The sequence below is a fragment of the Amborella trichopoda genome, chromosome 13 (assembly GCF_054954075.1).
Source record: "Amborella trichopoda isolate Santa Cruz 75 chromosome 13, AtrichopodaSantaCruz75HAP2 v2.0, whole genome shotgun sequence".
Lineage (NCBI taxonomy): Eukaryota > Viridiplantae > Streptophyta > Magnoliopsida > Amborellales > Amborellaceae > Amborella > Amborella trichopoda.
Genome location: NC_142348.1, coordinates 41,192,350 through 41,216,714, shown reverse-complemented (window position 1 = coordinate 41,216,714; position 24,365 = coordinate 41,192,350). Strand labels below are relative to the sequence as shown.

The window sequence follows — 24,365 nt, the reverse complement described above, 5'->3', positions numbered from 1 at the left end:
AATTAGAAGCATATGCAACACAATTCCACAGATGGAAGGACCCATACGAACCAAGCATAATTTAGTGGTTTTTTAATGTGTTAGATGAGAATGGAAACCTAGACGTCAGTTGGGGCACAAGTGGTACTACCATCAAGACCCCAACCCCATTCTCAAAACTGGTAAAGTCAGTGGGGATTTGGGCCCCTAACCTCTCTAGTGAGAATGGAGTTAGAAACCTCATCATGAGGATCAACAATACTAAATTTGCATAATGACCATTTGGCTGCCATTTATTGATTGGATTTCATTCACCCTAATAAGTTGGAAGATATCGAGCTGTCTGAAGATAAACCATCTCACCCTATATCAGAAAAGTGTTCAATTATGCATGTTATCTCAAGAAGAACATAGTATCAAGCATGCCTAAAGCACTTAGCTATATCAGAAAAAATAAAGGAAATACAACTTATTCACAAATTTGTTAGTTGAAATGTAGCTTCATAACATAATGGAAATAAAAACTGATGCAAAACACTACTTATTTTAACAGTAAGATTAAGAGCACCGTGAACAACTATATTTACAGACTGGCATATGAGCTTCAATGAGACATTCCACAATAAAATGCCAATTCTTCCCAATGTCCGTAACAGGCGCTTCCATAGAGAAGAATAAGGATTCATCACTCGATCAACAAGAACAAGAATTGAAACCATCATGTTTACACTCGTGCTTGTGATCCATCAAGCAAGGGTGTTCGGTTAGATACCCCAACTGCAATGCTGCCTTCTTTATCCTCTTCCACTTCATTTGATCTATCCACACTAGGCACAAAAATACCTGCAAAATCCAGACCAGTTGTTTTCCATGATAAAAAATGGAAACTGTGGCTTATAAATCTCATCTTCCTATTAGAATCACAGGTCCATCTCTAAGACCGACAACCTAGCAATTTATAACTTTCTTTAGACCAAGAAGCAAATTTCCTCATCCTAACTTACTACAGTCAGGAAAAAAAAAAGAAAGAAATAAACAAGAGACTTAACAAGGAAAAGCTGATGAATATCTCTTAACCATAGAAACAATCAAAGATATACCTATGCACCAAATGCCAGCCGCCAGGAATAGAATAGATGTCAGTATGAGAGCAGTCTCTCGCCAGTTGTTCACATGATCCTGCAGATATGAAGACTCATTCTAAGAAGGCTATAGAGAAATACAAGGATGAAATAATTAAAAGGATTGGTGTAACAAATGATTCCATTTAAGAACTAAAGAATTTTTGCATCTCACAATCATAAATGAAAAGATATAGAATTTAGAATCTGAATTTAAACTTGTGGAACTAGAAATACTTAGTCGAAAACAAATTTAGATCATGTGATCATTCCATTGGAAGAATTTAAGAATTTGTGCACATCATGATCATAAAATGATAATGAGTCGAATATATATTTTGAATTTCAAAATTGTGTTAAGTAAATATGGTTAGTCAAAGAACAAAATTAATTAAGATTATGCTATCCCAGTAGGGGGAGATATAGGTCAGTTTCCATGATGTCAATCACAAAAGAATATGACAGGAAAAAATAATGACTGGCAATAGAATGTGTAGTTATACACAACCCATGCATAGAAAAGCATAAACCACTAGGTTAACACCATCAGACTGGATGTCATTGGGATTCCAAGAAAAAGTAGATGAGATCCAATTGGATGGGTGTTCTATCAATTAGAATCTCAATGAATCCAATTGGACAACTGATAATGCTTTTCAAGGCACAGGCTATGTACAGTTTAAGAAAAATGGATTGCAATAAACCGTTGTGTTATTTTCTTCTGGCAGAAAATGTGTTTTGGATGAATTATATGCTCGAACCTTAAAGCAGATGTATCTTGATGAGAATAAAATAATGACATTTCTCACAGAGACGATCTTTTAAGTTGCGAGAAGCATAAAACGTATCTTGCGCATTTTTGAGATTTGGGAAGAGCTGCAAATCCCAAACAGGTAAACAATGTTGCGTAATAACATTCAGAAACTGAACTGAAACTTCGATGGAAAAAAATAAATGAAATGTAGGATAATATATTTGTTTAGGTGTGGAACACTAATGCCTAGTTGTTTGAAGAGGAACTTTGGGACTGGCACTTTTAGAAAATCCCATGTCTGGGAATGGCAATACAATAAATATAAAAAAAATGGGCAAGCTTTCTACGCTTCCCCTACAGCATAAACCTTATATGCTTCCCCTTATCCAATCGTCCATTTGAATGGAGGGTTAAGATTGCCCCAATCACAATGTCATGTCTCTAGACTATTTTATTTTTAATGTTTTTTCTATAAACTATTTTGACACCAAATTTTGGACGTCCAATCCTCTATTAAACTCACACTAGCGAAAAATATATATAAAATATTTTTAATAAAATAAAATGACCAAAATACTCCTGAAAATTTGAAGGGGCATTTTGGTCATTATATTTTATTGAAACATTATTTTTAATATTTTTTATAGGTGCACCCCAATGAGAAGATGGCACATACCAAATTTCATATTCATACAATTTGTATTAAAAAAACTAAAAATAAAATACTTTGAGACGTCGGATCTAAGATCAAACGGTGAGTGGCGCTTGTGATCAAAATTAGACGGCTGGATGGTAGGGGAAGCATAGATCTTCTATGCTGTAGGGGAGTAAGAAACCTTTCCCCAAAAAAATTATAACTGTATTGTATCATATTTAGATGCACAATAAATATATTATTGATATTTTTTTATTGGTATATATGCTACAAGTATAACTGTATTTTGTTTTTTTGATAATGAACAAGTATAACTGTATTACAAAGGGAAAATAAGTAGGAGTGTGAATTTTGAATTTCTCTTCATTATTCCTTTTGCCTCTAATTGTCCTAAAATTTCTCTAAATGCATAAGTAAAATTTTCCTAAAATCTCTCTCTAACAGAATAAGTTTAGGAATCCTACATCACATCTCTCAACATGCAAGGGAAAGTACGACTCACATCTCATGTCTTTCCTATACTTTCAAATCTCTTATTTCATTTGACATTACTTTTCTCTTCATGACTCCTTTTTCCTCCAACCATCGTAAAATTTCTCTACATGAATAGGTTAAATTTTTGTAAAATTTCTAAAAAAATAAGATTAGGATTCCAGATCATCTGTCCTCTCACATCCCATTCTCAATCTCTGTCTCTAGGCCAAATAATATAAATTTAACTCCAACTTTGACTACAACTTATTCGCTCTAATTCCTAGACTCACTCCAAAGAATAAAAGGGGAAGTAGGACTCCCATCTCATATCTTTTCTGTAATTTCAAATCTCTTACTTCAAATTGGCATTTATTTCTAAAATAAAGAAAAGTCATAACCTAAAATATTAAAGATTTGTTAGAACTAGGAAATTAGAATCCAATTTTCATATAAATTATTTAAAATTAGATAAAATCCATAATTAAAAAAATAAAAAAATAGGACTTTGTAAGACTCCCTAAGATTTTAAATTGGCATTAATTATTACCACATAACAAATTCTCATAAATCATAATTTAAAATTTTTAAAAAGCTTATGATATATTAGATATTATAAATAGCACAATTCTTAAATTGTTTTGTCGTGGTATAAATTAGTTAAAAGTAAAATGAAAGAAATTATAATTAGAAAATAAAAAATCATGATAAATTTCATAATTTGATAATAGTACAAAACATATGCCATTAACTAGTTTATTTACTTGACTATTATCATAGACAAATGTACAGTAATGTACTGAGGATATTTACCAACTATGCAGTTAACAACATCAAAAAAAAAGAGAATAAGATATTTACCTAATATTATATAACAAGTTTCTCTAATATAGTAAGTTTTAATCAAAATTATCGTTTAAGTTTTAGTAAAATCGTACATAAGTCAAACTCCTTCCACAAGTACAAAGTTCCTCGCATGCCCCCTTCATTTAAAAATTCATAAAAACCAGTAATGTCAGAGAGAAACTGAGAGACATCCAAGAGATCAAATTTGTGAGCCCCCTTGACCCACAATGTGACCAAGATTTTCTAAGCAAGTATGTACTCGTGTCTTTTACAAGAAGGTATTCACAAACTATTTTTAGTCAGCATTCAATCATGGGTCCAATTGCCCCACCTATAGATGTTATTCATAAAAAGATGGCAGGTTCAAATCCCATATTCACTACATAGTTATAAAAGCAGCTAAATTTGAGACCCAGCACTAATTTCATTAAATGTAATGTTTGAAGGATCAGATTGAATCTTCTTTGGTTTATCTTTTGGAAACTGCACTAGGATTGGTGGGGCAATCCAGAGGGTTAGGAATTGTGCTCTCATCTAACATGGGATTGTGATCAGCTTGAGATCCATCCATCTCCAAAAGTGCAGGATCACAATCCCAGAGCAGGATCACCACAAATTTTAGGCAATCCCGATAACTAAGCAATAATATAGCACAACACAATAGCATCACATTTTTCATATAAAGATAAAATGAAAGTTGGGGGTACACAAGATGCCAACATTCACTAACATGAAAATAGGAAAAATCCATATAATTAGTTCTCAAAAGACTTGTAAATTCAACTGCTTCACCAACTTAATTTGAAAAATAGCAACTTGACATCGACACTAAATGAAAAATAATCATCATCTGAGCCTTATCCCAACGGAATCCTACTCCACCATTCCGCTCTACCAAGGACCATACACATACCCATAATTAGACCATAAGTCATCATATCTTTTCTCCCTACTTCCCTCCATGTCCTTTGGTGCCTTTGCCTTGCCCTTTTAAAGCATTCCAGTTGAAATATAATAACCCCTCCTAACCAGTGTTGTTTAAATCGTCACTGCACATGACCAGTACACCTAAGTCTACTTTCCTTAATTTTATCGCCTATTGGAGCTGCCCCTAGTTCCCTTAAATGTAATCATTTCGAATTTTATCATTCCTTATTTTGCTACTTATCCATCTCAACATCCTCATCTCAGCTACACTCATTCTATAGATATGATGTTTCTTCACTGCCCAACATTCCATCCCATAAAGCATGGCTGGTCTTACAGTTGTCCTATAGAATTTCCCCTTCAATTTCTTTGGAATGCGACAACAACACCAAATTTCAAATATTGTCACTAAATTGTACACTCTAATATTATGTATTGCCCAACATCATCAGAACTAGCAAATAGAGATAAGGTCAATCAACACGGCAGTAACCAACACAACAGGGTGTGCTAGCTCCATGTTTTCCCCTTCTCATGATAATTGCATTGCTTGCTACTAGTATTAATATGCAAATCTGATCACGAATCTGATTAAGTAATATATCGTCACAGAAACTAATAAATACAAAAAAGTTATACGAAACTATGATCGTGTTCAAACACACCTGAAGAATGCCGACAAGTGGAGAGGATGGCACATCACCAAATATATGAATTGAAACAGTAGACATTGCCATTGATATTGGCCGCATGCTTGGTTTTACGCAGTGGAGACATACATAATTTACAGGGCCCTGCAAAACCAATTAAGTTGCACTGGCCAAATTACCAACTCCATAGAAACATCAATCCAGTCCATTTAGGCTCATAGGTTTCAAAATAATAATATCTGATTCATCCCTTACCCCAATGCATGAGACACGACTAACAATTTTATAGGTAACAAGATTGGAATTCAGATATCAAATTTAAAACTTTTGCAACAAAAACTAGTCCATTAATCTGATTGCAAACAAGGACTATCCCTCCCAATGGTTACATGGCATTAAGTGGTATGTCAATCATGCAATAGATGGATAATGTAGTGCATTGAAAATGAGAATTTTATAGAAGAACATAATCTCATTTAAAATCTTTCAAAAACTCCCACAATTAAGTAACAATGAATGCGTTATCTTGAAGCTTGTACATAAACCATCAATTATAACTAGAATGTTGCACATGCTGTGAACTTCTAGACTAAACCAAGACATCCAAGGATTAAATAAGCTATGATATTAATTTTATATAGAGCTGAGGCTCTAAACAATCAAATTCGAGCCTACCTCAAAAAACTTCACTAGAAGACGTTGTTTTGATGCCCAAATATCTTCAAATTGATCATATCGACATCAAGATGCATGGACATGAGCAAAAAATGGATTTCAAGTTTTGAAAATAGTGTATTTTGTAATGCAATTTTGGACCATCAATTTTAAAGATTTTCAAGTTTTCATAGATCTCTCGATCTACACTATTTTTTAAGCTTTAAACTTTATAAATAAAGATGGAAATATATTTTAAGGCTATCAAAAAGATTTCCAGTAATGAAACCACATTTCTTGACACGATTTGAAGGTAGGCTCTAATTTGATTGTTTAGAGCCAAGGCTCTATAAAAACTGCACCCTATTGATAATAATGCACCATTTAAGGTCAATAAAACACTACATTTATTTTTGAGAAAATTGGAATTGCAATTCAATCTTTATTTTTCTTTCTTTTAATAGATTTTTTGACTTTGACATATGATCACCTGCCCTTCTGTTTGGAACACTTGCCACGTGGAAAAAATAGATCTTTCAGCAAGGTTGACTCTCCGCTCATTATCACGGAGTGATATGAGTGGCTTAGAATCTGAAGATATCTAGTCTTAGGAGGATATGCCCCACAAATTTGGATCTCTTTCACTCTCTCTCTCTCTCAGCAAGGTTGACTCTCCTCTTATTATCACGGAGTGATATGAGTGGTTTGACACAGAATCTATAGATATCTAGTCTGGGCGGATATGCCCCACAAGTTTGGATCTCTCTCTCTATATCTCTCCCTCTCTCTCTCTCTGCGTACCTAATAACTTCCATCAATTACTCTCACATTTAAAAAAGATATTCTCTTCCATCAAGTACTTTCCCTTCCTCAAGGAAAATCACATATGTTTCCAATTCCTAAACCCCTTAATTTAGAAGTAACTACACCTCATCTTTATCCAAATCTAATAGTAGAAGCAAGTATACACCCCAGAATCTATCTTGGAGATCTCTTTTGAGATTGTAAATTATTGAAACCTAGCATTAGAAGGAAGATGTGTCCTGCAATCTCTCTTAAAATGGTAAACTACCCCTGGCTGTCAGTAGCAATGGGCCTTCTGTTCTAGCTCTCTGACACAATACACCCATCTTCCAGTTGAGCTCCAGGTGTCCTTCCTTTAACTCTGGCTTAACTCGCACGATTTAGATATCAAGAATAAACACTGCTGGAGTATACAAGATTCAAAACTAACGCATGGATGGAGATAGCCATAGGTATACCTTGGAAGAAACTCTCATGTTAGAACACTACCCACAGCAATTTAAGAATAATAACGAGAAGGCGCAAAAACATTGGGAATTTTTATTTTTCAAGGCACAAAGACAAAATGAATCCCTGCTAGCATACTAGGTTATTGAAACACTCAGGCAGATGTCCTATTAATATAAATAAATAAATCACAACCATGCTTCACAATCCTAAATTATAAGAGAACTATGATTCACTTGTCCAGAGCAAGTTGCATGTGCTTGAGTGTACGCAATGAATAGTGATGGCGAAGGTGGTATTCACACCTTCAAGGGCCTCAAGTCACATGCTTTCGCATTCTATACAATTGGTAGAGAAAAAACTTTCTCACTGCTAGAAACACATTTAGTGTTAGATTCAAACATTCATAAACCTAGAAATTTTATCACTAGCACTTCCAATTTAGGAAATCTGTTTCTTTTTTATTCCCCCATCCCAACTCCACAAATAGAAGGGGGGTTGTTGAAACCCCAGTTGCAAAACAACCTACTGGCCTCGCTTCCACATAAGAAGCAGGTTCGTAGCATGGGCTAGAGAGTGCGATCCAAGAACTCCCATGAAGACTTCACCCTTAATTTTCCAGTGTCTAGCCCATGTATTGGTAGCCCCGGTCTGAAAGCCTCCACAAATGTCCACCCGATTACCAGAAGAATAAGGCACAGGTTGTTTGGGTGCGTTGATAGACCTAAACAGTAAAATGAATGAGGAGATGACAGGGACACCATTCATACACACGGAATTTTTTCTGAAACAACTTCAGACATGAGAATTAACTGTCTATAAACATTCCTAAATCAAGAGGAGTATAATAATTGCCTCAATTAACTTCGTCAAAATTGTCCAGATCATCTCATCATCCCATGCATAAAGTGTAAACCAACAATTTTCTAGATAGAACTTTTGCCAAAATTACAATACCCTACAAATGTTGTTGTATAGAAAGCAGAAAATATGTTTTTGATTTGAAAGCAGGAATATCACAAAAATAACAAGACATCTAAGAAAGTTATAGCATATCACAGAAATATTCTTAGGTTAATAAATACATGTTTGGTACCTGTGTAGCAAAAATAAGCAGTTCACCAATTGAGAAGAGCACAATAAAACCATACAGTTTCGTTGACAAGAACGCAGTGAAGCAAAATATAGCTCCCAAGAAAGTTGCTCCAGAAAGAAGCTGCAGTGAGATCCAAACAAGTCACAAGCATCTCAATACACTGTAAAGCATAAAATAATGTGCTCAATGATATAGTGGTTGGTAAAGAAACTATAAGGTAGCTCTCTCCAATATCATCATCATCATCATGTATTAGTGAACCACATGGGCACCTTTATAATTTTTAGGGAAATTTATCAAATCACACCTGAGAGATCAACTATTTAACTAGGGCAGGGCCAGGGCCGGCTAGGGCTGGCCTAAGCCTAACCAACCAACCCAAAAAAAAGAAAACAAGAACAAAGTATTTGAGTGAGAGAGCCCAATAGTCAGAAGCTTGAAGGTGTTAGCCATAGAAGTGAAAGCAGTATAACTCTAGTGGGAAGTGGTTGAAAGAGCATTTAGAGAAGTTGGTATTTCTTCTTCTTCTTAGTCAAGGTCTGGTTCTTCTTCGGCTTCTTAAAGGGCTTTGTCTTTTCGGTTGAATTGGTTTTCCTCTAGTGAGAGAATTTCTAGAGAGAGAATGTTGACACATCTAAGTTTGGTGCTTCATGTTTTAGCATTTGGATTCAACTTATTTTTCCTAATTGAAGTTTCTAGTGAGAGAAATTCTAGAGAGAGAACGGTGGCAAGTGGTTTGCATGAAGGTCAGGTGTTCAAAATTTCATGATTCACTGCTATTTTTCAAGGCATAAGAAGCTTTCAATGTTTGTAGCCTCTTTACTAAAATTGAAGATTAATTTTGAGGAGCATTTGGGTAAATTTATTGACCATCCCTTTAGCTATGGTTTTTGTTAAACCCTTACCTAGTTTTTGACCTAAATGTCCTAATTATTTTTGTATCAGCAGTTTTGTCCATATCATATTTTTTTAATAAACTATAAGGCTGAGAGGTGCATGAGGTGAAGTTGTACCTCACGTTACTCTCTCCTTTCATGTCTCTCTTCTCTCTTCTTCTTCTTTTCTCTTTTCTCTTTTTTAAACTCTCTCTTTGACATTGTACTAGACTAAAATTGGCCAATCGTGGGTGTCCTTATTCTCCTTTATCTTTTTATGCTCATGGACAAGGAAATTAAACCAAGAATTATTAGTCTTGAAGCTGTGGGGATATAAATCACCTTGGTAAAATTAAATAACTCCAATTATGTTATATGGGCTCAATCTATCAAAGTATCCCTTAATACAAGCGGGAACTGAAATATTTGACAGAGGACAAGCCTAATAATTCTGATAGTAGAAATGAAGTAGATGAGGGAAAATTACATAATTATGACCTGGTTGTATACTAGTATGGAACCCCAAAACAATGCAAATGTGATGTTCGTTGATATAGCTAAGAAAATTTAGGACAATTTGAAATAAACTTATTCATTAGATAATAATATCTCTCAGGTATATGAGCTGTTTTAGACAATTTTTATGCAAATAGCATCTAGGAACTTGAAAAATTAGACTGATTAAAATATTTCTTTTATGTTTTTATTTTTTGTATTTAATAGGGAGATGCTTATGTGTAAGCGACTAGGTATTTTGCGTGTTAAAAATATTTTTGTGAAAGAAAGGAGGGAGAGTATTCTTATACTAGCTTGATTTACATCCATAGTCATTCTCCTTTTGTTACTAATTTTAATTTGTCCAAGGATCAAAAGGGAAGTGGATTTAATTTCCCACCTTCCTTTAGCATTATTTAGTATCACAACACAGTTCAAAAAGGGTTAGCAACTAGGATGGCTGGTCGTAGAAGTCACAATAGTAGGAATGCTCAACAGGATCAAATATACAAAAAAATTGACAACTTGTCGAAGATGGTTGCAAAGTTGTTGCATAAACAAAGATTGCAACAACATCCATCAAGAAAGATGAGATTTACGGTATTAGAACCATATTGTGCGAGTTTTTGCAGCGATCGACGTAAAGAAAGCACAAATCTAAGTGGGGACGATCTGATGTTATGCTTAATCACACCTATGGGGGCGGCATCGACAGGAGCCTAAATGCAAAGAAGAGTTGGGTAGCAGACCACCCTAAATTTGATATAATTGGTGTAGGGGAGTGTAGACCGAGATCAGCGTACAAACTTGTAGAAAAGAATTTACCACGCATATATCCATCCCTAGAACAAGATCATCCCAAGCTAGGAGATTGAGACCTCCAACCTAAGGAACAACTATTCTTATAACAAAACTATAACATGAGCATTACACGAATACAAAGACAAAAGTATGTGATTTCTTGACCAATGAAAACTCTAGCTTTTTCCCCAAAAAGGTTGATAGATTTGTGTCTACCTTCTAATGAAAAGAAGGTAGAAATATTTGTTGGTCACCTTACTAAAACGGGAGACATAATTGGGGATATGTCTTATATTTTTACTAATGGAAGGATAGAGGATTCTTAATCTAATGATGCAAAAAACATGTGGGAAATTAAATCCACCATCTTTTCAATCCTCAAATTAAAATCAACAACAAAAGGAGAATGACTATGGTTGTAAATCAAGCCAATATAAGAAAAAGCTCCCTTCTTTCTTCCACAAAAACATTCATCACACCAAAAATACGAAGTGTCTCACACATAAGCATCTCCCTTTGAGAAATATTTAATCAATCTACTTCTTCAACTTCCTAGATGCTATTTGCATCATACTCCCCAGGTTGGAAAAGAACTCGCCCTTTCTATTGCATCGTCATCCTTAGCTGATGGTGAAGACCTACATCCCCATGCGATTGCTCTTTGATATGCATGAGACTAAACTCCTTGCATGTGCCTATGATGGTTATCCAGTTGGCATATATGGTGGGGAACACATTGTTGATTGAGATATCAAAAACAACTTGTCCTTGCTGAAGAAGCACTACTAATTCCCACCAAAGAAGTTTGATTCATGACCAATGAAGCTTTCTCCCAAATCCGATCTTGGAAGATGTACCCTAGAAATAAACAAGCACCATCTGGCTCCAAGATTTCAACATATAATGTTGTGCTTGTTGCTCCCCAATAGGTCTGTAATATGTGCCAGAAGTCTTCGGGAATGACACTTCCAGTGGATACTTTGACATCATCATCATCAAGGTATACTAAATTGCTCATCTTGGATGTAAGGAAGAAAGGAAGTGGTTCATACATCACCTAAATCATTGGCAAATTCCAGTTGTGAATTCCAACAATGAAGAACCTAGCTGTATAAGCCATAGCACAAGCACCAAGATCTTTGGCTCACATAATCATAAGCCGTATGGAGCTTATTACAAGGCCCACAAGATTTAGACATGGATGGGCAAGAAGCTTGTACACTCACTCAAAGGCACAAGCTTCTAGACAACTTAAAGCAACCCCTCTACTGCCATCAAAGGCATAAACCAACAGCAGGAGATCAATCCAATGTGGTCGGAGGTCAAGCCATGTGGGACCCTCCCTATTAGATGATTCCAATTGTTGCCACTTTGGTCCAGTGAAATTTCAAAAGAAGACCATGCTTGCCCCAATAAAATATATGTGCATAAACCCGCCTTAATATTCAGCCCATAACCTTGAGCACCGAATACTAAATTTCTTGAGTTCAAGCATTGCACATGCTGATAACAATAGGGGAAGCAAAACTACTTGACCTAAAACCATGGCAAATCATAAGAGGAAAGTTTTTACATCACTTCCAAATATACCTACTTTGAGAAGTCCACTCAAAACAACCTCACAAAAATATTTACCGCTCCAACTTCTCAAAAAATTACAAACCAAACTCCAACTTCTCAAAAAGTCCCTCACAACTTGGAGCAAATCCCTACGTTGAAACTTTTCTCAAACAAAAAGCTCTTTGCTCAAATCCATCCAAGATCTCGATGGTGTAGAAGAGTCTAGACCCCTCACAGAGAGAAGCTAAACAGAGAACCCAAACTAAGTTGGACTACCTTTCTATCGTCAAGAAAGAATAACTTTTTTGCTACCAAAGATCCCGAGTCAAATGGTTAAAAATAGGGGACCAGAATACCGCTTTCTTTATAGCCAACTGCCGAAGAAGAGATAACTCGATATCCACTATCAAGGTGAATAATCACTATTTGGTCCAGTCCGATGAAATCGAATCCGCCATCCTTGGATACTTAAAGTCGCTCTATATAGCCCCTATGGGCCACATACCAAGGATGACCACCCTGGACTTCTTAACCCTTCCTGATCATTGGTCACGTTGGCTGGAATGACCTTTCTCTGAAGAGGAAATCTCCTGTGTCATCGACCAACTAGCCAAAGACAAAGCTCCGAGGCCGGATGGTTTCCCCATGGCCCCCTTTAAATCCTTTATGGGAACCTTTCTACCTGATCTTGTTAGCTTTTTCGAAGAATTCTACCAAAGGGGGATCTTAAACAAAGCCATCAATGCCACCTTTATCGCTCTTGTTCCCAAGAAAGAAGCGGCGGAGAAGCTAAAGGACTTTCATCCCATTAGCTTGCCCAACTCTTCATACAAGATTCTGGCCAAGGCATTTATCCATGTTGACTTTTCCTCAAATGCCTTGAGACTGCCACTGGCTTCAAAGTCAACATGGATAAATAAAAAATGATGGGGTGGGTCTGACAATTCAAGAGATCAGGGCCCTTATTCCTACTTGGGACTGTAAAGTAGAGGACTTCCCCACCACTTACCTGGGTATACCTTTGGGCTTGGGGAAGCCGAAAAAGAGACAATGGGCTCAAGTCATTGACATAGTGGATAGGCGTCTGACCGGCTGGAAAGGGAGATACCTTGCCCTGGCCGGCCGCTCAATGCTGGTGAAAGCAACACTGGCCAATGCCTCGGTCTACTTAATGTCCATCTTCCACATGCCAACCTCGGTGGCTAACAGGCTGGATCAAGAGAAAAAAACCAGACATCACCTTATCTTATGGGATAGAGTCCGACTACCCAAATCCCAAGGTGGTCTAGGAATTAGAGACCTTAGAAAACATAACTTGACTCTGCTAGGGAAATGGTGGTGGAGATTGGCCACCCAACCTAATACTCTTTGGGCATACGTCATTCGTAACAAATACAAGATTTCGAAACACAAGTGGGTGTCTCACAGGACCTCCCGCAGCAGGGCCCCAGGAGCCTGGAAATCCTTTGCCTCCTCTCTTACTCTTTTCAATCAATCTATCCGCTTCCATCATAAAGAAGGCACTAGAGTGCGCTTTTGGTCTGATCTATGGATTGGACACTCCCCTCTTAGGAACCTCTTCCCCTCTCTCTTTCACCTCTCCTCCAACAAAGATTCAACCATAGCAGCAGAAATGGTCCTCTCAGGGGGCTGAAGAATCTGGAATCCCTCCTTCAAAAGAAACCTTACCGAAGAGGAAACATCAATCTTGATCTCCCTGTCGGCTGCTTTACACCCAATTTTATTATCTCCATCTGGGAGAGATTCTCTGGTATGGACTCTCTCTCCGTCTGGAAAGTTCTCAATAGCTTCTTTCTACAATAACTTATTCAACCCCCTACTTACCCATTTAACCCTTTCTCTGCTCAGTCCAAAGTATGGTCCACTATTGCTCCTCCAAAAGTCCAAACTTTCAATTGGATTGCTTGTTGTCAACGGGCTCTCACAGTCGACCAGATTCAAAAAAGAGGCATTTAGCTCCCCAACAGATGTGCTATGTGCTTGAATGAGGAGGAGTCGAACCCTCACCTATTCTTACACTGCAGTCAAGCCTTTGAACTGTGGAGCCTTATACTTCAGTTGTTCTGTATTCAATGGGTCCTCCCACCCTCGGTTAAGGCTCTCATCTCCTCCTATTCAGGTTGCCATTGGCCTAAGGCCGGTAGAACTTTGTGAAAGTCAGCAATCACTGCCACCATCTGGGTCATATGGCCAGAAAGAAGTGAGAGGGTCTTCCAAGGACACAAAAACAAAGTACCTGTGCTCTTCCATAAGGTTACTTCCCTAGTAACTTTTTGGGCTTCTACCCACAGGGACTTCGTAGGGATCCCCACTAATAGCTTCCTCAGTTAGTGGGAGAATACCATTCATTTCCAACCTCACAAGAACCAAAGAACTCACTATTGGCATCCCCCTCCAGAAAATGCCATTAAGCTCAACTTTGATGGTTGTGCGTTGGGGAACCCAAGCCCATCAAGAGCTGGAGGGGTCTTTCGTGATCACAACCACAATGTCCTCCTAACCTACTCAGGATATGTGGGACAGGGAGACTCCCAGTTCGCTGAAGCTTTGGCACTTTTTATGGGCCTCAGAAGGTTTAACCCTTCATGGGGCCATTTTGGTGGTCGAAGGAGATGCTTAAAATATCATCTCTTGGGCAGCAGGCACTACTTCTCCGCCTTGGTAACTTCCCAAGATTTTTGATGAAATTTAGCACATATGCAGGGATATGAAGGTCTTATGGACGCATACTTGGCGAATGTCGAACTAGCTCGCCGATCTTCTTGCTAAAGACGGAGCACGGGCACGTGTGGAAGACCCCGACCGGTCCATCTCCTTTTTTGCTCTGGAACACAGAGTGTATCTAGGACCGTAGTTAGTCTTTCTATTCATCTTGTACTCGGGCGTACTTATAAGCCCCATTTTTTGCTACACAAAATTTTTTTTCTAATCAGGCACGTCACAAGGCCACTTTTTTGTATAGGGTCTCAGGACCTATTTTTTGACCTAGATACTCGTCTCGTGGGTTCTCTCGGTCCTCTCTTTCCCCTATCAGTTGTACTCTTTCTTCATATAGCAATAGAATGTTAACATTATCAAAAAAAATATTTACCATTGTAATTCATGGAACCAAGCATCAAGTTTGCAACAAGTAGCTCACTGATGTTAAAATGGGGTGATAAAAGTGCATTGGCCTCCCCTATTTTTTGTATTTTTTTGAAGCTTCATGTAAAACTCTCTTTGGGAGGTCTTATAAACCCTTCTATGATTCACTGACTGTATTTTTCCAATCCACCCCTTAGGGGGTGAACTTGGCCTCCTCTCTCTTGTACAATCCTTACCCATAAATAAAAATATTAACTTCTATAAAGAAAAAAGAAGTGCATTGGCAATGCAAGGGTCGTTAAGGAGTCCACAACTCAGAGCTTTAGCATGGATTTGCTTAATGGCTCTTATACTCTCCCAACTCGGTTGTGCCACTCTATGTGACCTATCATCAAAGAAACCTGAGAAAATTCGACAACAAATTTTGAAAGTGGACTAAGATACGTCCTATGTTCAACCCATAGTTTCTTTGAGCCCAAAGTTTGTGAGTTGAGATCGGAGTCTTCCATTCAGAACAAACCAATGACTCAACCTTTCTTTCACCATCAAGGACATCATTATCAACTTCTAAGTGGACATTACTTATATCAAAGCCATTATCAAGAAACCAAGCTGAAAATACCTTTAGTTCCTTGGTATGAATCTCCAATACCCCGCTAGACTCAGAAAAGACATTGAGAGAAACAACACCATTACGGGCAATGTCGTCAAGATCACTTTCCTCAGTAAGTTCTTGGATTGAGAGTAAAGCCACACCCTCCAATTTGGAAGACTTGGGTGGAATCTCCTCACTCAACGGCAAAAAAGATGATTCATGTCTGACCATCAACACGTTGCATTGATCAAAAACCACTACTTCTATTTTCTCATCCAATACCAAATCCCCTTTGACTATAGTTGTCGCTTGCTCTTCTGTGTTCACTAAGAGTGAACCACTTGCAAATTTATCATTGTCTTCAACAAAAGTAAACTTAGAAGTTAAAATATCCTTCTGCTTGACAGTTGACACAATGTTGAAGTTGTTCATCATTAGATTTAGAATCCTCCATCCTTCCATCAGTAAAAATATGAGACATTTTCCCAATTATGTCCCTCTTTTCAGTAGAGTGATAAACAAAGAGATCGACCTTCTTTTATTAGATTTTGTGATTTTCGTATTTTTTAATCTATCCACCTTCTTGGTGAAAAATCTAGGGTTCTCATTGGTCGAGAAATCACATACCTTTGTTTTTTGTACTTGTGTGATGCGCATGTTGCAGTGTTGTTGGAGGAATACCAACTCCCCAAGTTGGAGGTGTCAATCTCCTAACATGGGATGATCCTGCTCCAAGGATGGATGTATGTGCTAAAATTCTTTCTCTGCTTGTTTGTCCCCTATGCCAATTTTATTGTCTTTGAGGTGGTCGGATACCCAACTCTTCTTTGCATTCATGCTCCCATCGATGCCACCATCCATCGAACCTTCAAGTGTGAACAAGCATATCATCATGCCATTCCCACTTAGACTCGCTTTGATTTATGCCGATTGTTATAAAAACTTGCACAATATGGATCTCACACCGGTGAGTTCACCTTGCTTGGTGCATGCCGTTGCATTATTTGTTTATGCAAGTTTTCAACCATCGCTGTCAAGTTGTCGATTTTCTTATATATAAGATCCCCCCACTTGGCATTCCTGCTATTGCAACCTCTACGACCAGCCATCATAGTCGCTAACCCTTTTTGAACCGTGCTCTGGTACCAAATGATGTGAAAGAAATGCGGGAAATTAAATCACCCTCTTTTCGATCCTTCGACAAATTAAAATCAGCAACAAAACGGAGAATGATTATGGCTGTAAATCAAGCCAATATAAGAAGAAGCTCCTTGCTTTTTTTTGCAAAAACATTTTTCACACAAAAAATACCAAGTCTATTACACATAAGCATCTCCCTCTTAAATACAATAAATAAAAGCATCATCATCATCGTTAAAGCCTTTTCCCAACTAATTGGGGTCGGCTACACGAATCCCGATCCGCTATTCTGCTCTATTAAAGACCATACGCTCAGTGAGGCCATAAGTCCCATATCTTAAAAGAAATATTTTAATCAATTTACTTCTTCAACTTCCCAAATGCTATTTACATCATATTTCAATTGGAACAAGGTAATAAGAGTGTGAGTGAATATTATAGTGCCCTCAAGGGTATGTGGGAAGAGCTGAATCTCTATCAGCTTATATCTAGAGACATGGAATTACAGAAGAGGCAACATGGAGAATTTAGGGTTGCCAAATTTTTATCTAGCCTTAATCCTGAGTAACATTTTGTATGTGGACAAATCTTGGCAAGCAGTGAACTCCCCATCTCTCACTCATATTTACTAGGGCATTCGATGGGTCAATAAATTTTGCTTCTCCTCTCCTTCTGACTCAAGTATTAGTGATGGATAGGCATTGAATAAAGTTAGGGAGAGGTGATGGAAGCAGAGGTCAGGGATGTGGTTGTCAGTCAAGAAGAGGTTGAGGTAGAGGTAATGGTGGCAGGGGTCGAGGAACTTGCAAGTGTACGCATTGTGGGCATACAATTCATAGGATTGACAAGTGTTGGGACAAGGTTGGTAAGCTTGCTTGGGCAAACCAGGCTACTTAAACATCTTAGAGTGATGATCCTTATCTGAGTGACCTCAATGATCACCAACAATAGTTGGTTTCTGCTGGTGACTGTTGTGCTTTCCAAAGAAGAATATAATAAACTTATTAAACAAGTACAACAGTATATAGTTCCCTCTTTTTCTTCTACTAGCACCCTTGCTAATTCAAGTAATTATGTGCTTCTTTCCTCTCAAAAACCTTCTCTCTGGGTTATTGACTTAGGAACATCTAATACCCTGGCCGATGGATCATTATCCAGTGTGTGTCAGGGCAAGGTACAGTTAAGTGTTCTTCTTCCCTTTTTTTGTCATCTGTATTGCATGTTCCAAAGTTCCCTTCAATTTATTATCTGTGAGCAAATTAACCAAATCGCTTCATTGCTCTGTAACCTTCTATCCTTCTTGTGTCTTTCAAGATCTAAACACAAAGAGTATGATCGACGGCGAGCATGAGTCAAACAGCCTATACTACTTGGATCATAACCTCATTAGCGCTGCTCTTCACTCTGATGATTCTCCTGCTTATGACATTGTCAGTTGGGTCATCCTTCTCTTGAGAACTTGAAGTTATTACTCCCTTCTTTAGAGCTTTTGTCTGCTTTAGAGTGTGAAGCTTGTCAGTTAGGTATGCACCATAGGCGTCATTTCGTACTAGAGTTGACAAACGGGGACTTGTTCTATTTATTGTGGTTCATTCTGAAATATGGAGTCCAACTAGAATACAAAGTTTGTCTAGTCATAGATATTCTGTAACTTTCATGGATCATTATTCACAAAGGCCATGGTTATAATAAATGAGAGATCAGAGATTTTCTCCATTTTTAAATTGTTTCACAAGGAGACCCAGGCTCAACGACAAGAATATGTGTATTTGGCATACTGATAATCCAAAAGAGTATCTTCCTAAAGAATTTCATAATTATTTTCTTGAAAATGGAATTTAGCACCAAATTTCTTGTGCGCATACTTTAACAAAATGGGATTCCTGAAAATCAAACCTTAATTGAAGTGGACCATTCTCTGCTTAGTAATATGCATGTTGTAAAGGGTTAATGTGAAGGTGCCTTACTAGCCGCATGCTATTTAATTAATCGCATGCCTTCGGCAGTCTTAAATGAAAAAACACCACCCTCAGTTCTCTTTCCTGATGCTCCACTGTTTGTTGTTCCTTCTCGAGTTTTTGGGTGTGTTTGCTTTGTTCATATGTTAGGTACTGGTAATGATAAGCTAGATCCCTGGGCTGTCAAGTGTATCTTTCTAGGGTATTCACACTTCAAGAAAGGTTATCATTGTTATCATCCTGGTTTACGAAAGAAATTTGTTTGTGATGATGTTACCTTTTTCAAAAATACTCCATACTTTTTAGAAGAGTCGTGTGCTTGATAAAAATATATGTTAAAATATCCTACTTGTGAAGAAGTCTCAAAGTCCTCACCTTCTATGAATCATTTTCCTACTCTTGTTCATACTTGCCCCAGTTGCCAACCAATGAATCTAGTATACCTACACATCGTGATGTTTCTCAAGAGCAGCCCATAAAAGTTTACACTAGAAGAAAAATGTAGGGTGGGTATCCTCCACCAACTCACCTAGCCACTCAATCATCATCTTTGTATGATGATGTACCGATTGCCATCTGCAAAGGTATCAAGTATTGTACTCAACATTCGATTGCACATTTTGTTATATTTACGAATTTGTCTCCATCATATCAAAATTTTGCTTTAGCTCTTTCGTTTATTACTGTTCCAAAGACCTACCAGAAAGCACTTTCTCATAGTGGGAGAAAGCAATGGAAGAGGAGATGGATGCCCTTCCTTCATATGAAACATGGGGACTCACTGAGTTACCAACTGGAAAAGGACTGTTCAGTATCAATGGGTTTATGTAAACAAATATCAACCTGATTTGGTATTGACTATTCTGAAACATTGCTCCTATTGAAACTTAGTTTAGTTCGAATGGTTATATCTGTGGCCACCAACAAGGGATGGCCATTGTGGCAACTTTATTACAAAACTGCTTTCCTCCATGGTAATTTACAAGAAGAGGTGTACATGGAACAATCACCTTGCTCAGGGGGAGATGAATAAAGTGTGTAAGTTCAAGAAAGCCATTTATGGCCTAAACCAGTCCCCATGGGCATGGTTTGAAAAGTTTAGTGAAATTGTTACAACATATGGATTTCGGTACAATTATGCAGATCATTCAGTGTTTATTTGGAAACATGACTCCAGAATAATGTTTTAGTTATATATATTGATGATAGTGTTGTTACTGGCAATGAAAGAAGGAATCAGTCATTTGAAGAGACATCTAAAACAACATGTCTGATCAGGGGGAGCTGTTTGAGGATCCAAGAAGGTACATAAAACCAGTTGGGAGGCTGATTTATTTGACCAGCACCAGACTTGATATTGCTTTTACAGTAAGTATTGTGCATCAATTTATGCATTCTCCAAGGATTCCTCACTGGGATGTTGTTCATAGAATTTTAATGTATCTGAAGGGAGCCCCAAGCCAAGGTTTAATTTATAAGCAAAATAGTCATTGAAGGTTACTTAGATGCTGATTGGGTAAGTTCACCATCTGAAAGGCGGTCTACCACATGTTATTATACATTTATTGGTGGAAACTTGGTAACATGGAGAGGTAAGTAACAAAATTTTGTGGTTAGATCTAGTGCAGAGGTTGAATATAGATCAATGGCACTGACTACATGTGAATTGATGTGGCTGAAAATACCAATGCAAGAAATGGGCTTTACTGTTGATGAACCCATGAAGATGTATTGTAATAGAAAAGTCCACCTATATAGCCAGTAATCCGGTGTTTCATGCAAGGACCAAGCATATTGAAGTTGATTGTCATTTTATCCGAGAAAGTTGTGAGTTAGTAGGCGTAATGTGCTATCTAAGGATCAACTAGCAAACATTTTCACCACAGGCCTTGGTTGTAATATGTTCCAAACTATTTGTTCCAAGCTAGGTATGGGTGATATTTATGCACCAGCTTATGGGGGAGTGCTAAACCCCTTTGTTATTTAACTTTTGGACATAAATGTCCTAATTGCATTAGTATGGGTAGTTTTGTCCATATAATATTTTTTTAATAAAATATAAGGCAAAGATGCGCATGAGATAAAGTTGTTCCTCATGTTACCCTCTCCTTTCACATCTTTCTCATCTCTCTACTTCTCTTCTTTCACTTCTCTATATATTCTTTGATAGTTTCTTGCAAATAGGTGGTCCTTAAACCAAAAAAAGAAAAACTAGGGTTTTGGTGGAAGGAAAGAATTGGAAAGTGCCCCTCAATAATTTATGACCCATGATGATGTGTGCTATTTGAAAGCATAGTTGTTGGGAGAGGGAGCGGGTCTGCGTGCGGTCACGGGTGCGAGAGCCCGGGATTGGCATATGGCCAAAGCTTATATATATGAATTACATGAATAAGGGAAAGTAAAGGGGGTGCCCCAAATATATATATATATATATATATATATATATATATATATATATATATATATATATATATATATATATATATATATATATATATATATATATAAGTGAGACAAAATGTCCAAAGAGTACATTTTCAATTTTTAATAATATGATTTATACAAAATTAAAGAGTGATTTGTGTTAACTTATATATTATAGTAAACAATTAACAATTCAAAAAAATCAATGAATAGATTCAAGAAAGATTTGAAGTGAGATGCATTAAATGCTAGAAATGATACAAAATAATTTTTTTAAGAATTGAAGGACATAAAGCTACATAAGAAATCGAATAAAAGATTTTGTATTATCATTCAAAATTGACATGAACATTAAGAGAATAAAATAAAATAAATAAAAAATAATATTTTTTATTTTTTGAAACTGTTATTAAATGAAAAATACCATTACTTTCAAACACATTTAAATAATATAAAAAATTCGTCAATTGTAGAAAAATATGAATAAAAAAATATGTTTAAAAAAATATAATCTATGAAATTTTAATAATTTAAATATCAAGAAATTTATTTAAGGAAAAATTGAAGTGAGACGCATTGGATGCTTGACATGATATTTGAGATCCCCTTATGGGAGGAAGCGAGTACCACTTGGGTTCCGGCTCCCGAATCGCCTGATCGAGATTCCAAGAGGGGAATACCACAAATTGACCAAGATCCTCACAACTATGTTTGAAAGTAAATCAAAAGAACGATGGGCTATTCAAAATTAGAACAACAGAACTGGGTGAGATTTTTTTTTATTCTATTAACTGAGAACTGGGTGAGATATTAAATAGCCTGTCTTAAACATTATTTCATAAAGATGGTTAAGATTGTATTTTGGAATCACAATAATGAATTCTTGGCCCAATGCTCCTAACCATCGACATCAAGTCTGAGACTAAGAAACTGGAAATCAAAAAATAAAATAAAATGTTCAATGATAATAAAGCAATTTCAAAAAAAATAAAAAAACCTATAGTAAAAAATTAATAGCAGAGCACTTTTACAACATTATTCATTAAGAACATGATATACATTTAAAATCAAAACCAACAAGACAATAATATACACTACAATTATCTTTTGTTAGTCAGGCAAATGTGACTTTTAGTAATAGAATCACTCAATACCTATTGCAATTACTGACGCAGCCTAGAGTATTGCTCTCGAGTATATAGATAAGAGAGACAAGTTCAAAGTTACAAGAGGAACCGCAGTAGAGAAAAAAGGGTCATTAAATCTGTCCTTTTATGTCTTCTATTTATTTTTTGAGACATTTTATTCACTTAGGGGCATAAATAGTAATTTCAAGAGTTTCATGTTTATTTAAAGTCTTTTATAATGAATGGCCATGATTAGGTTAGATGGATGGCCAGGATCAAGTCTTTAAGGTTTTCTTATATAAGGGACGTACTCAAGTATAATGAAGCATCTTGTTATGCACTTTATTCAAACCCTAGATCAGCTAGTGCTCCTTTTATATCTAGTTTTTTGCATCTTTCTCTAATTTGGATCTTCGTATTTTCTTCTTTGCTCGATCCTAACTCCAAGCTCCTAGGTGTGCACCAATTACCCACAAATGCAGAAATAGAAAAGACATAAAAAGTCAAATTGTAATCAAAACTAAGAGAATCATTTTATATTGAAAGTCTAAATCATTAAAATTTGATTTTCAAAATGAGAAGAGATTGTAGGAAAGCTACTAGAAGCATAACAATCAGAAAATGTTGCATCAAAGACTTTGATATGAATTGATTTATCTTTTAACAATGTGACAAAATGTTTTGTTGGACCCAAATCAATTTTGTGAGAAATACATGTATGACTATGTATAAGGAACACTCAATAAAAGACACAAGATCAATTCCATGACGTTGAAACCTTGAACGCATTGGAGATAGTAGCTTGCATTCGATCAAGAATATAGCCACCAGCTAATGTTCCAAATATTCCACAAATAATTGTAATTGCTCCAAACATTAAATCTGCATTAGCCTGTCAAATGTGAAACAACAATTCATGATCAAACATAGCATTTATGAAGAACAATAAATCAATAATGAAATGAAATAGTTAAAGAAAAGTTAGGACACTTGCCACAATCCAAAGTATAGAGCCTTTTGGTTTTTTCAAAAGTAGAAAGCTTACATCTACCACAACTTGATTGCACATAACCATTTGACTGTTGTGAACAAGTACTAATATTTGAAATATCATCACTAACACAAAAGAGGGAATGATGCCATTCTTGGGAGCCTATTCTATCCTAAAAGACAGATATGTTAGACCCTGAAAGATACTTATGTTAGATTACTAACAGTCACATAAATTATACTAATTATCTAAATAAATTTGACTTTCAGTAGATTTACATTTAATGGATAATTTTTTAAACTACTCCAAAGAAGAAGCCATAAAAGGCCATTTTAGAAAAAGTCCTTTGTTCTTTATTCATAATAAAAGAAGATTATCACGTGATGTTTGAAGCTCTTAACCCTCCTAAATGTAGGAACTAAGTGATAGCCTTAACCCTCCCAACCTTCTATTGGCATTATATGGTGTAAAGTGGAAATAATCCTCTTTTATCAATCTTCAAGAATCCTGGCCCCATACTCCAAAACATAGTTGTCGGGTGTGGGTACAGTCTTGAGAGCAGGAGCTAGCTCGGGTCTGCAGAACCGTGGATTGTTGGAAGCTCCTTGTGGTTAGGATCGTCGTCTGTACGATCATCTATCAAGGAAGTGTGATCCTTGTCATAGGGAAGCGCAATTCCATGAGGAAGGAATCGCAATAGTAAGTTTTAAGGGATCGCTAAGTTTTAAGGGATCGCTAACGATGCGTGAGTTCACTGTGCCATTGGGCACAAACCTGAATTAGTGCATATGAAGCAGTGTCGAATAGAGAAACCATCATATGCACTACATCATACACTTGAGAACTGCGGTTCAAACTCTCTAGGAACGAGGATCACAATGTAGGGATCC

General features: G+C 36.7%; 1 protein-coding gene across 2 annotated transcripts in view; it reads right to left on the bottom strand.

The window, feature by feature from the left end:
- Window positions 1-390: 390 nt before the first annotated feature.
- Window positions 391-24,365, bottom strand: part of LOC18442432 (putative sphingolipid transporter spinster homolog 2) — a 47,877-nt gene continuing 23,902 nt past the window's right edge. For both annotated transcript variants that reach the window (XM_006852649.4, XM_088855006.1), the window contains exons 12-16: window positions 23,263-23,376; window positions 8,405-8,524; window positions 5,419-5,547; window positions 1,080-1,158; window positions 391-822 (exon numbers count right to left, since the gene is read on the bottom strand). In XM_006852649.4, the coding sequence (XP_006852711.2) occupies window positions 704-822; window positions 1,080-1,158; window positions 5,419-5,547; window positions 8,405-8,524; window positions 23,263-23,376 (561 nt within the window). In that variant the 3' untranslated portion in view covers window positions 391-703. The remainder of the gene's footprint in view (window positions 823-1,079; window positions 1,159-5,418; window positions 5,548-8,404; window positions 8,525-23,262; window positions 23,377-24,365) is intronic.